General features: G+C 44.7%; 1 protein-coding gene across 3 annotated transcripts in view; it reads right to left on the bottom strand.

Annotated features, from left to right (window-relative positions):
• RGL1 (ral guanine nucleotide dissociation stimulator like 1) overlaps positions 1-13035 on the bottom strand; it is a 157250-nt gene that overhangs the window by 116409 nt on the left and 27806 nt on the right. The window contains exons 1-2 of one of the 3 annotated variants that reach the window (XM_044267278.1): positions 4648-4749; positions 3483-3593 (exon numbers count right to left, since the gene is read on the bottom strand). The exons of 1 other annotated variant lie outside the window; for it this stretch is intronic. In XM_044267278.1, coding sequence (XP_044123213.1) covers positions 3483-3593; positions 4648-4674 — 138 coding nt within the window. In that variant the 5' untranslated portion in view covers positions 4675-4749. Of the gene's footprint in view, positions 1-3482; positions 3594-4647; positions 4750-13035 lie in introns of those variants that run through there. One more of the 3 variants, XM_044267277.1, reaches the window with a different exon arrangement.

The following is a 13035-nucleotide window of genomic DNA, read 5'->3' as shown; positions in this document are numbered from 1 at the left end:
TGCATCTGTTATAGTCCAAAGACAGCAGACCGGGCTCCTGACCCCAAAGCCCCTTCCCTAACAGTTGGATCTTCAACCTCTGTCCATTTGAGTATTCTTCCTAAAATGGTACATTTCATGAGTCCAGAGAATATGGATGTTTTCTTAAATCATCTCTATGTATCACTGTCAATATAAAACCCAAAGAGACCAAAGAAAAATAACAAGCTTTGACCATTTGCCCTTCCAGAAATCACTGGCCATTCTACAAGCTGACTGGATAGCTGGATGGAATTACTTGTTAATGCCCCTTCCAATCTGGGGACTTCATGATCCTATGACATAACCACAGTCATTTCTCCTTGAGGGCTAGGAAGAGTTGTCCCAGTCTAAGAAGTTATTGTAAAGGGAGAATCGGGTCAGTATTTCAATAATATTTGGCTTTTCAAAGTTTGCCCAACATAACCTCACTGTTAACAGGTAAGGCCACAGCTGCACAGAGAAGGAAATGCAGCCTTGGCCATACTCAGTTGTATATTTTACAACAAAAGGTGAGAGGTTTTACTTAAAAAGATCAATGAAACACAAAATTTAACAAGCAAATAGTATAAAAAAAAAAAAAAAAAAGAATGTTCTAAATGTTTTGGATTGTATGATATTTCCCGTCCAAGGATGTGTAATTATTTTTACTATCCTTTCCAAATTGAATCTTCATTACATGTTGAGATCTCAGTAGCAGAAAATTCAAAACTTGTACTACTCAGGCTTTAAGGCATTTTGAAAAAGCCTTATGGACCTGTAATGAGAGCTATGTCCACCCTCGTACGCTGCATAACCTCATACATTTCTTTGGGGCTCCACACCTGACACACCCAAAATAGAGACTCTCTAACTAAGATACAGATCTTCACAACAAATGTCTCAGTTTGCGGGTCAAACTATCATTCAGGGCGTCAAAAAGAGAAAGCCCCACCACTCAAGTCCCGTGGCAGGTGTTGCATCTAGGCAAAAAGCACGCCCCATGCATCCCTGGTCTTCTGAGCCAATGTTCTCTTCCACTCTCATGGAAACAGCCAGAAGGTTCCAGGCAGTTCCTGACAGCAAGGCACTAACCAACTGGGTTTGAATCCAACCTCTACCACCTCCTAGCTGTGTGAAACTCGCAAGCAATTTAACCTCTCTAGGCATTAGTTTCTTTATGGGGGTGGAGGGGAGATGATCACAACACCACCTTCCTTATAGGATTACTGACATATTTCAGTAATACCCTCACCTCCCCTCAATCTCTAATTTACACTAAAACCAGTTGCTTTGGAGAATTTTGAAAGGGCTACTGGAATGTAGGAAAACAAATATGGAGAAGCCACTCGGTCCTAAAAAGAAGGGTTTTGTAATTACTATGGCTCAATTGGTTGAGTCACATTTAATTAAGTCTGGAATTTCCAAGGACAAAAAACAGAGCTTCCCAACAGGACACCTATGACAAGAAAACAAGTAGGATTAGAGTTGGAAAGTTCCTAAGAACATGCTCTTAAGGACTGGGGTGGTGGCCACAAATCACACTTTGTGGCACTAGAAGGGAAGAGACAGATTCTTCCACCAACCAGAAGAAATCTTTACATGTTGTCCTCCCTCGCAATATCTCAGCTCTACTGCTAAGCCCAGGTGAACCAACTCTGAACTCTGTATAAATCTGCGAACACCGAGAGCGGGGAGAGAAAAGAGGCCGAGTCCAGCAAAGAGAATAGTCAGTGAGAATCACGAAATAACTGTGAACATCTCAAAAAGCCACACTTTGTGGTTTGGGGCCTACAGAGTTAACCCCTCCGTTTCCCCATGACTTCTCCATTCATGGCTGCTGTGTTGGCTAAAAACTAAAACTGTCACCCAAGCAACATCAGTGTCCTTAGAAAGAGAGGAACAACTCAGCATCACGGAACATAATGACCCTTTCCGAGGCAGCTGGTTTAGAACTTGTGAATCATTGTGAAACACCAAGACAGGCCAAACCACATCAACACCACAGTCAAATAAAATGCATATACACAGCCGCCCAAAACAAAGGGATGACTCGTCAGAATTCTGGATCTGCCTTCCTTCCCTATCAGGTCTGCTGAGGATGCACATGATGCACTTGAAAGTCCTACTCTGAGGAAGGGACCTGGTTGATAAGTGAAGGGCTCTGGTTTTCAAAGGAAAGATCCCTGCCCTTCCAGGCCACACCTGCAGATGTCACCAACAGGTGACAGCCCTCGTGGGTGGTACCTCGGCCCAAAGTACAGAGAAGGAAACGCCTGAGTTGAGGCAGCTGGATAAGCCCAGAGCAGCGAAGGCCTGTGTCAGCAGAACAGTGGACCCAGCAGCGGCCCCCACTGCAAGCCATCCTACCTGAAACTCGGGACTTACACGTCACATGTTGCCTCTAGTCTCCACGTGAGGCCCTGGGCAGTTTTGTTTCCTGTCCGCCTTCACACCCTCCCTTTGAATCTGCTCAAGCACTGAATTCTGGGAGAGGCAAAGCCAGTGAAGACTGAATACAAGTGTGTAATCATCACCGCCTTCCAGTCCACCCCCTATGAAGCCTGAGTGTGGCTCGAATGAGGACAAGTGAAACCACAGTCCATCCCCTCTCTTCAGCCCACCCTGATTTTCTTTCTCAAGGCTCTCTGTGTCACCTCTCACTGCTGAGGATTCCTTCTATCTCCAGATCGAGAATTCCTTCGTTCTTCCACATGTTGGTATCTGCCCAAGGAGTGATCCTGTCACTAAGCTTTCCACTTCTCCCCAGGATGTGTTGAAGGAGCCACTAGGTGATAACAGATAAGTCACATGATCCCAACCAAGATTTTAGAACCTCGGTGGAAAAAGTCCTGTTTATGGAAGCAGTGTTTCTCCAAAGACCCAACATTCTGTGTCCGCTACACATGAAATCGTGGGCACGATACATGCATTTGTCTCCTCACCGGCTGCAGAGAGGACGTAAAAATGGGAACTCTGCCACTCCCCCAACCCCGCCGAAAGAAGATAAGCAGATCCCGAAAGGTCTGTCCCCTGAGCATTCTGGGTACTTGGTGAAGGTACAGCAGCAGAGGGGCTGTCAGCATCAGTAGGGGGGAGGACGGAGAGAGAAAAGGGTGCCATCTGGGCCAAAGTGCTTATGGTTCTTGTCTAACAGAGAGAATGCTGCTTTCTGGTCCTGTTACCGCGTGTCACTTTCTGCCACGCCACCCCCACTGTTTGCCAAAGACCTCAAGATGTTTCTAAGAGGTTCTGAGTTATTGACAAACCGAGGGAAGATGCTTTGGAAAACATTAAGTACAAAAACAGACCTGTACAGCTAGTGCAAACACTCGGCCATTGGCAGTTTCCTTTTTAAGGCCAAAAGAGGAGAAGAAGGAGAAGGAGAAGGAAAAGAAAAGCCTGCCTCTGCTAAATAATGATGATATTCACAGAACAACAGACACTCCAACTCCAAAGTTCACAGTCTCTCCGGCTTTACTCACCCCTAGCCATCTTGCTCCTTTATTGGCAGCCTGTTGAATCTGGACTCTTTTGAGGGTGACATGGTAAACAGCGCCTTCCTCTACCTCTTCACCCCAGTCCTGAATCGAGCTCTGCCAGGGGATGGGATAAAGAGAAAGAAAAAGAGTGGTTTTTTTTCCTCTCCGCTAACCACAATCCATCCCAGCGGCTTTCCTGCTTACACCAGCACTCGGGGCACAAGATGGGCTGTTCAAAATAAATACTACAATCAGAGCAACACAAGACACATTGCGATAGAGGGAATGCTGAAATGTTCTTGGCTCCCCGTCCTTTCCTGTGGTATCAGGATCCCCGGACTTTTCCATGTAGTTCTTTTTCCTAGACTCACTCACGTATCTTAGGGTTTGGGGTTTTTGTTTTTGTTTTTTTTAAGTCTTTCTCCCCCCTCCCCCTCCTTAAGACACTGTGATTTACTCCTGGTTAACTCTCCCCACCCCTCCCCCACATAAGTTGAAGAAAAAAATCATTTGCTGGTAGCAAGAGTCGGTACTACTTTTATAATGGCTCAGTCACTGGAGCACACTACATTTCATACTCAGGCACAAACAAGTGTTTAAAATGCCAAGAGTCCTCTCGCCTTTGGAAGTGAAATGCTTCCCGTGTCTTTTTCTCCTCTTGCTGCAGTTGAGACCCAAAGAGTTATTAGCGCGGTCGGGGGGGGCTAAAAAGTTTTTATTTCCGTAAAATAATCTGACAAGTGAAATTAAAGGAGGAAAAAAAAGAAAAAAGGCAACACAGCATCACGCAACTGCAAAGAAAACGCGTGCGGCGAGCGCCGGGATGTCCACGTCCGCAGCTAAACCTGAAGTCGGGTTAAAGAGCCGCTGGGACGCAGAGGCGCTCCCGGGGCCGCCCCGCCTAACAGCTCCCCGTCCGGAAAAGTTTTCTTTTCCCCGCAAACATCTGCCCCAGACACACCAAAGGCTCCTGGCGAGAGAGTCAGTGTGGATGAAAGGGAGGAGACAACGCGCAGAGGAAGGCATACAAAGCAGAGCGAGAGCGCCGCGGCTCCCGAGCAGAGGGTCGGGCGGCTCCGTCCGCTCCGAGGAGTCCAAACGCGCCCAGAGAAAGCGGGAGAAGATTCCCCGGCAGAGAAGCCTCGGGAGAAGGCAGGGCTCTCGTTACCATTTTAGCTTGCCAAAGCAATTTCATTCTCAGTTTTCTCTCCGGTCCGCGGCCGCGGCATGGTGCGCCCTGCTCCCGGTGCCCGCGCAGTGTCGGCCGCTGCGGCCGCGGCGCCCCCAGCCCACCGCCCGCGCGGCCGCCGCGCCCCGAGCGAGCACAGACCCGCGCGCTGCCCCCGCCGCCGCCGCCGCCGCCGCCGGTGCGCGCGACTCGGGCCACAAAGGGAGCGCGGCGAGCGAGGGCGCCGCAGACTCCTCCCCGCGCCGCTCCGCCGCTCCGTGATGTCAGGCTTTCCTGTTTGTGTTCGGAGCACACTCTCCTTTGCACAGATCCCGTGCATCAAGTGAGCAATAGTTTCTCCAGCTCCGAAGGCGATCGGGACACAACCCTTTCAAGGTGCTCGGGTTTCCTGCATGGTAACCAGGTGCCGAAAAGAGACCGGGTGCGGTATGGGGTTGGGGAGGACCCAAGTGTGTGTCTTCTTCCTTTGCTAAGAGATAAAGGGGGAGGGGGCAGTGCCAAAAGGATGCGAGGAGAGGGTCGGGAAAACTTTTGTTGCCTCCTGAATTTAGATGAAATCAGAGCAGTCCTCCAAGCCAGGAAGTTTTTCATTAGGACAGAAAAGAAGTGGTCGGAGGATATTCCAAAACCCATGCCCAGCGGCCGTGCCCGCTCCTGCATCAGCATGCTGCCAACAGGAAATTGCTCTGGACTTTTTTCTACCACCCATTATGATAAAGCTCGTCCGTAGTAACCGGCCACTGTGGGTGGGAAGGGGAGAAGCAGGAAAGGGTTTTGCTGGGACGAACAGCCTGAAAAGTGGGCCATCACTGGCCCCAGAGGTTGTGTGAATCTTAGTGAGACAGCCATGGGTTGAGTTTTCCTACTGAGGGGACACAGCGGGATAACCACAGCAAGGAAAGAGCCCTTCATGAGGAGATTGCCCAAGGGAGTTTTGTCATAACAGATCGATCTGCCACCAGGACCAAAGATTATAACATCTTCTAGAACCCATCTTAATAAACCAACAGCACGGCACCAGATGATAATGTAGTCACACTTCGGCACATGACAGAATTCCACAGCAGTTACAAGAAACTTTAGAGTTCATGTCTGTAATACTCTCCCCCCAATTGGCCTCAATCACCTTTAAATTTGTTTTTAAAGACCTCTCACTAATTGCCATGCTAAGGCATAAGGCTAGGATTTGGTTCTTGATAAATAGATCATGAGCTGAAAAGCTAGAGAATCCTGTGTACTCCTCTTCCCAGAAGAGCAGAATAAATGACAGCGAGGGCACATCGAGGAGAAGCAAAAGGATTTTGGACACTTGAGATCATCTTGAAGTAACTCGGCCAAGTTTCCCTCAGACAACCAGAACTACCCTACTCAGTAACTGTGGAGAGAGTGCATACTTTTTTTTTTTTTTTATAAAACCAAAGTGGTTGTTTCTATAACTTAAAAAGTAAAAGCACATAGACTAGATCCTCCTGTGATCACCAGGACAGAGTGTCCCCAGTGCCGAGAGGTCACGTGGTGGCCCTACCCTCCCCCTCCTTAAGCCATCCCCCAGGTCCCCTGGTCCACCCCTAGAGGACCTGCCTAGTCAGTGATCTCAAAGAACACAAGATGCACCTGAGGACAGTTAAGCAACCCTCAAGATTAACTTCACCATTACTCTGACCCAAACTGGGGCTGTAAATTTGGAGACTACTGAAAATTTTTCACCTCAGGGGTATCAGGTAGTTTCTCAGCCCCACCCCTCACAGGAAGCCTTCCCAGACAGAGCAGCTTACAGCTCACAAGGCCTCGCTCAGGTTTCAGATCTCATCGCCCTCTCTTCTACTCCACCAACTCCCTGGCTGGCCACCTGCTGTATAAAGGGGAAACACAGGCTTCAAGGCAAGTGGATCCAGCTTCAAATCCACACTTACATTAAGACTGAAGTCGGGCGTGGGGCTCCCGGGCCAGCCCAGTCGGCTGGGCATCTAACTCTTGGCTTCCACTCTGGCAGTGGTCTCAGGGTCTTGGGATCGAACCCGCATCCGGTTCTGTGCTCAACCTGGAGTCTGCTTAGGATTTTCTCTCTCCTCTCCCCAACTCCCTGTGCTCTCTCTCGCTCTCTCTCTCTTCAAATAAATAATCTTTTTTTTTTTTTAAAGAGTGAACTTGGCTGCTATCTCCCTGAGCCTTAGTTTCCTCATCTGTAAAATGGGACAAACATCTATCTCATAAGTTTGAAGAAGGAGTAAATGAAAAATGTAGGCAAATTGTCACATGGTAAGTGATCAAAACAGTTCCATTCCTGTATCATTGCACTGCTCCCAAGCTGTATTTTCCCAAACTCACTGAAAAGTTGTGTATGTATGCAATGTGAGGAACTCTGAAATCATGTCTTCTTACTAAATTACATTATAATTTCAGAGAGGTTTTCCAAGAATAACTGTTTGTATTATTTGTATTATGTGACTTTGCTCAGTGCTGAACTAAACACACACACACACTCACTCACATCTAGTTATACTAGATAGTGCAATCAAGTGTTGTTTTTTACAATTTTAAAAATATTCATTTAAAAATATTTCACCTGTAGGCAGCTCAGACAGTATGACCTTGTTACACATACCTTTGGGTTAAAATACTACTGGCCAATATGTGGGAAGGATAAACCAATAAGCCATTTATAATTAAGTTTTAATTTATTTACCAGATTACCTTGCCTATGACTTAGCATGGTCCTAAGAGGACAGGTCAAGTTTTGTTAAAAGGAGATCAGCAATGTTTTGTAATTTTCGGTGTACAAGTCTTTCATCTCTTTGGTTTAGTTTATTCCTAAGTTTTTATTCTTTTTGATGCTATTGTAAATATGATTGATTTCTTAATTTCACTTTTGGATTGTTCATTGTTAGGGTATAGAAATGCAATCGATTTTTTATATTGAGTTTTGCATCCTGCAACTTTAATAAACTTTATTAGTTCTAACAATTTACTTGAGGACATAAATAAATGCTGAAAGACACCATGTTTTCATGGATTTGAAGGCTTAATACTGTTAAAATATCCATGCTTACCCCAAGCAATCTACAGAGTCAACGCAATTCCTAACAAAACTACAATGGCATTTTTTACAGAAATAGAAAAAAAAAATCCTAGATTCATATGGAACCGCAAAGGATACTGAAGAGCCAAAGCAATCTTGAAAACGAGCAAAGTTGGAAGTGTTCCAGTTTCTGACTTCAAATATATTACTAGGCTATAATAATTAGAACAGCATGCAACTGGCATACTGACAGACAAAAAATAAAACAATGGAACCTAAACACCCAGAAATAAACTCAAACTATACAGTCAACTGCTCTTTGACAAGGGTGCCAAGAATAAACAGTTTGGGAAGGGACGGTCTCTTCAAAAATGGTACTGGGAAAACTGGATATCCACCAAATTTCTAGAATACATAGGGGGAGGGCGCCTGGATGGCTCAGTGGGCTAAAGCCTCTGCCTTTGGCTTAGTCATGCTCCCAGGATCCTGGGATTGAGCCCCACATTGGGTTCTCTGCTCAGCGGGAACCCTGCTTCCTCCTCTCTCTCTGCCTGCTTGTGACCTCTGTCTGTCAAATAAAGAAATAAAATCTTAAAAAAAAAAAAAAGAATACATAGGGGGAAAGCTTCTTGACATTGGTCATGGCATTGAGTTCATGACTATGACATTGCAAGTATAGGCAACAAAAGCACAAATAGCCGAGCAAGACTAGATCAAGTTCAAAAGCTTCTACACAGTAAAGGAAAACAATCAACAGAGTTAAAAGGCAACATACCAAATGGGAGAAAATATCTGCAAACAACATATCAGATAGGAGTTAATATCCATAACATATAAGGAATTTCTACAACTCAACAGAAAAGAAAGGACACACCAAGCAAACAAATAAAATAACCCAATTTAAAAATGGGCACAGAATGAATAAACATTTCTCCAAAGAAGAGATACAAATGGCCAAGAGGTACATGAAAAGATGCTTATTGTGCCTGATCATCAGGGAGATGGAAATCAAAACTGCAATAAGATATCACGTCACAACTGTAAGGATGGCCATTATAAACAAACGAAGAAAAAATGTTAGCTAGGATATGGAGGGAAGGGAAACCTTGTACACTGGTGGTAGGAATATAAATTGGCAGAGTCACTACGGAAAAGAGTTCCAAGTTTCCTTGATAAACTAAAAATAGAACTACCTCATGAGCCAGCAACCCCACCTCTGAGCATTCATCCAAAACAACTGAAACAAGGATCTCGAAGAGCTCCCTGCATTTCCATGATCACAGCGGTACATCAGCGGATGAACAAATAAAGGAAATGTGGTATGGACACACCTAAAATGGAATATTATTCACCTTTAAAAAAAGAAGGAAATCCTGTCACATGCGTACTATCCGGATGGACCTCGAAAGCATAGTGCTAAGTGAAATAAGCCAGTCACAGAAGGACAAACACTGCGTGATTTCACTGAGGTGGGTTATCTACAGTCGTCCAGCTTACAGAAACAGAAGGTACACGGGGCGCCTGGGTGGCTCAGTGAGTTAAGCATCTGCCTTCCGCACAGGTCCCGGTCACAAGGTCCTGGGATCCAGTCCACATCCAGCTCCCTGCTCAGTGGGAAACCTGCTTCTCCCTCTGCCTCTGCCTCCCGCTCCCCGTGCTTGTGCGCTCTCTCTCTCTCTCTCTCTCATTCTGACAAATAAATAAATAAAATCTTAAAAAAAAAAAGAAAGAAAGAAAGAAAGAAAGAAGGTAGAGTGGTGGTCATCAGGGCTGGGGGAAGGGTGAAACAGAGCTGCTGTTCAATGTGTATGAAGTTTCAGTTATTCAAGATGAAAAGGTTCTGGAGATCTATCGTCCAACACTGTAGTTAACATTATGTGCTGTTCACTTACAAATCTGATGTGGGGAAGGAAGAAAAGATCTTAGCCTGAAAGCATAGGATATTGCTAGGAATCGTTTCATGTTGCCATAATTGGTGGTCACTGATAAGTCAATAAGCAAGAAGGATCTTAGGATTTCAAAGGAAAGAGGACAGATATATGGAAGAACCCCAAACTGGAGGGAAAAACTTTCTTACTTGACAGTTTCACCAGAGCCAATAAAGAGCTAGCTGGTTAAGAGCAGACATAAGCAGCTGATTCTTTAAGAGAATCTACCTACGAGAGGAAATACGTAGTTTCCATATTCTTCATTCATTTATCTAGTCACTGACTTCTCTGACACTACACCTTCCTAGATTTTATTCTACCTCGCTGACTGCAAGAAAAAGTGAAAAATATAAAAACTGTGATAGAGAGTACTTACATAGGCAGCATGACATAGAGTAATGCTTATGGCCCGGGTGAATGAGGGGACCTCTGGCATCTGAGAGCCAGACTTTGAATCTCAGTTCTAGAAGCCTTCCAACCAAGGGTCTGACCGTCACTGCTGACCATCACAGATGAGTGTCCTCATCTGCTCCTCTTCAAGCTTATAAGGAGTGTTAAATAAACTATTATATAAAGCACCAAATCGAATTCTTAGAATATAAGAGGTCTTGAATAAAAATATATCTCCTTCCCTCCCTACCCACCACACTCTTTCCCAGCATGTGTCTTTGCATGTTTGGTTGTTTGCTTGGATAATCATGACAGAAAAATAAGGACAGTGCAGGTATAAGGGCCATTGTGCTTGGAAATAAGTCCTTACAGACTTGTCTGGAAAATGGCAACATCAGCGTGAAATGATGGGAAGGCCTTGGTTTTGACCTCAAACTCAATGTTGGACTATAATGTCTTAGGCCCAGTCAAAACTTTAGAGGAAAACAGTCTTAAGAGAGCAGTAAGAATAACAACAACAACAACAAATATGTGAAAAAAACTAAAAAGCCAGACAGAGGTCAGGATTCTCCTTCCACACATTAGCAGTACGGAACACACACCACCCCTCCTTGCCTACACCCCTTACCTAAACAGATGAGTTTGAAAATCTTTCCCAATTTGAGTGAAATCAACAATGGTCCTTTTGCAATACTTTATTCATAAGTTACATCTTCAGCAACTTGTAGTTTCCTACAGCTTTTGGGTGAAGGGCAGAAGCAAATAAATCTGCTAATTCTTGACTCCTTCCCTCCAACAATATCAATGTACTGTCAAACTGCAAATGGCTGAATCCTTTCAGTGTCCCTACAAGACACTTCTTCCTATTTTCCAGTCTTGCAGGCGGGGTGATTCCTCAACGAACTTTCCATATTCGGCCTCCCACAATCAGCTGGGCATCCCACTACGGTTGCTCACAGCTCTGCTGACCAGGAACACCCCATTCACCTCCTCTTTGCTTGGATTCTCAGCCCTGTCTTTGCAAAGGGTAAAGACCAGTCAGGGTTGGTCAAAGATGACTTGCTTCCATTTTCTGAGGGCCCACAGTGCTTTTACTAATTATCATAGAGATACTACAAATTAAAAATTCCCAATGCTCTGTTATGAGATTCTCTTATTTAGGCAAGCGACTTACAAGCCAATTTTAGATGGACATATTAGAGCTAAAGAAGAGCCGGCCACAGGAGATAGAAAATGAAGACAGAAGAAACATAAACAAAAAGCACCAGACAGATGGCAGGCCAAAGGCAAAGTACTCCTCTGGCCATGCTGGCAAACATTTTTCAACTAATAGTTTACCAATTGCTGGCAGTGACTCTTAATTGATGCGGATGATTCTTGCCTGAGGAAACAGTTGGTTATTGGAATACTATTTGTAACTTGGGCTAATGAGCATTATTACCTCATCTAATTATAGATTTCTGTAAAAGAAAAAAGGACAGAGATTTATTCAGGTGGTTGAAAAAATCAAAACATCCAATAGTCATCTCGGACATGATGCCAGGTACGTGGGATTTATAATTAAACCTTCTGCAAAAGGAAGGATGGGTGACCTGATGCCATGAAGGGCTTTGACCAAGATTCTGGGAGGAACTGCGGGGCAATTAGCCACATCATATCTTGTTTCTGGGCTAAAGGAACATCCTTTTTCTATTATAATGGTACTGAAATTGTACTGAAAGCTTGAATGAACCACAGTTGTTAGAACGTTGTGGCTAAGGCTGATGGCTGCTGTCACAAATATCTAGATGGGAGTCCCAGATCCCTCACTCCTCTCTGAACCAAGAACTTTCACATCCCTAAACCCACACAAAATAGGAGTACAAACATCTTCCTTCCTCACTGGCCCACACTGAGAATTAAATGAAATAATACACGTCAAGGCATTAGCACAGCATCCAGCACCAAGGTAAATTCTCAGCAGATGTTGTCTCTTGTGGTTTTTGGTCAGATCAACAATTTTCAAAAGCTAAAGGAGACCACCTATATTAAAACACAGACATCTATATCAAGTAACTCAAGATTTTGCAGCTTGAAGCCAAAAATTCATGACGCAGTGAACCCAGAAAGAACTGTAAGCCCCACAGACTGTTGAGTCAATGAGCAACATTTACTGAGTTGCTACGTCGCACAGAAAGATGCGGTGCCTGGTATTCTTGCCCACCTCATTCCACCTCCATACAGTGACCAGAGGGATATTTTCAAATCACCACAGTATCCCCTCCTATTCTTAAATCCCTCCAATGGCTCGTCATTGCGAAGGATAAAGACCTAAATTCTTTTCACATTCCACAGGGTCTTGCCCAGGTTGGCCCCAGCCTGCCTCTCCAGCCTCCTTCTACCCCATTCCACATACATTCTCTGGGCTTCAGAAACCCTGGTCTGCTTTCAGTGTCTTCACTACATTTGGCCCATGTCCATTAAAATTCTCCTTCTTGGGACATCCCTTCCTCTTCTCCTCTCTCAGTTGGGTTAAATCCCCCTATTATGTGCTCTCCTGGCACCATGACCTTCTCTTTGTAACTCTACCACAGCCATAATTTTACATTTCATTGTATGGTTTTTTTTTTAAGATTTTATTTATTTATTTGACAGAGATCACAAGTAGGCAGAGAGGCAGAATCCCTGCTGAGCAGAGAGCCCGATTTGGGGCTCGATCCCAGGACCCTGGGATCATGACCTGGGCCGAAGGCAGAGCCTTTAACCCACTGAGCCACCGAGGCGCCCCATCATTGTATGCTTATTTGATAAATGTCTGTTTCCCCCAAACTCTATGAGGGCAGAGGCAATTTAATTTTTTTTTTTCTCTCTCTTCATGGTTCTCTAGCATTTCTGGGAGATACTCAGTAAGTAAGTATGATCGATTGATAGGTACAGGCACACAGATAAAGCCATGCTGTACACTCAGTAAGTGCTTTGTAATGGCTGTTGAGTGATCTAAATAAATCTTAGATGTTGTCTCTACCTTAAGGTTGTTTGTACTCTAGAAGC

The sequence above is a fragment of the Neovison vison genome, chromosome 10, assembly GCF_020171115.1.
Source record: "Neovison vison isolate M4711 chromosome 10, ASM_NN_V1, whole genome shotgun sequence".
NCBI lineage: Eukaryota > Metazoa > Chordata > Mammalia > Carnivora > Mustelidae > Neogale > Neogale vison.
The sequence above is the reverse complement of the archived record's forward strand: the minus strand, read 5'-3'. Positions and strand labels throughout refer to the sequence as shown.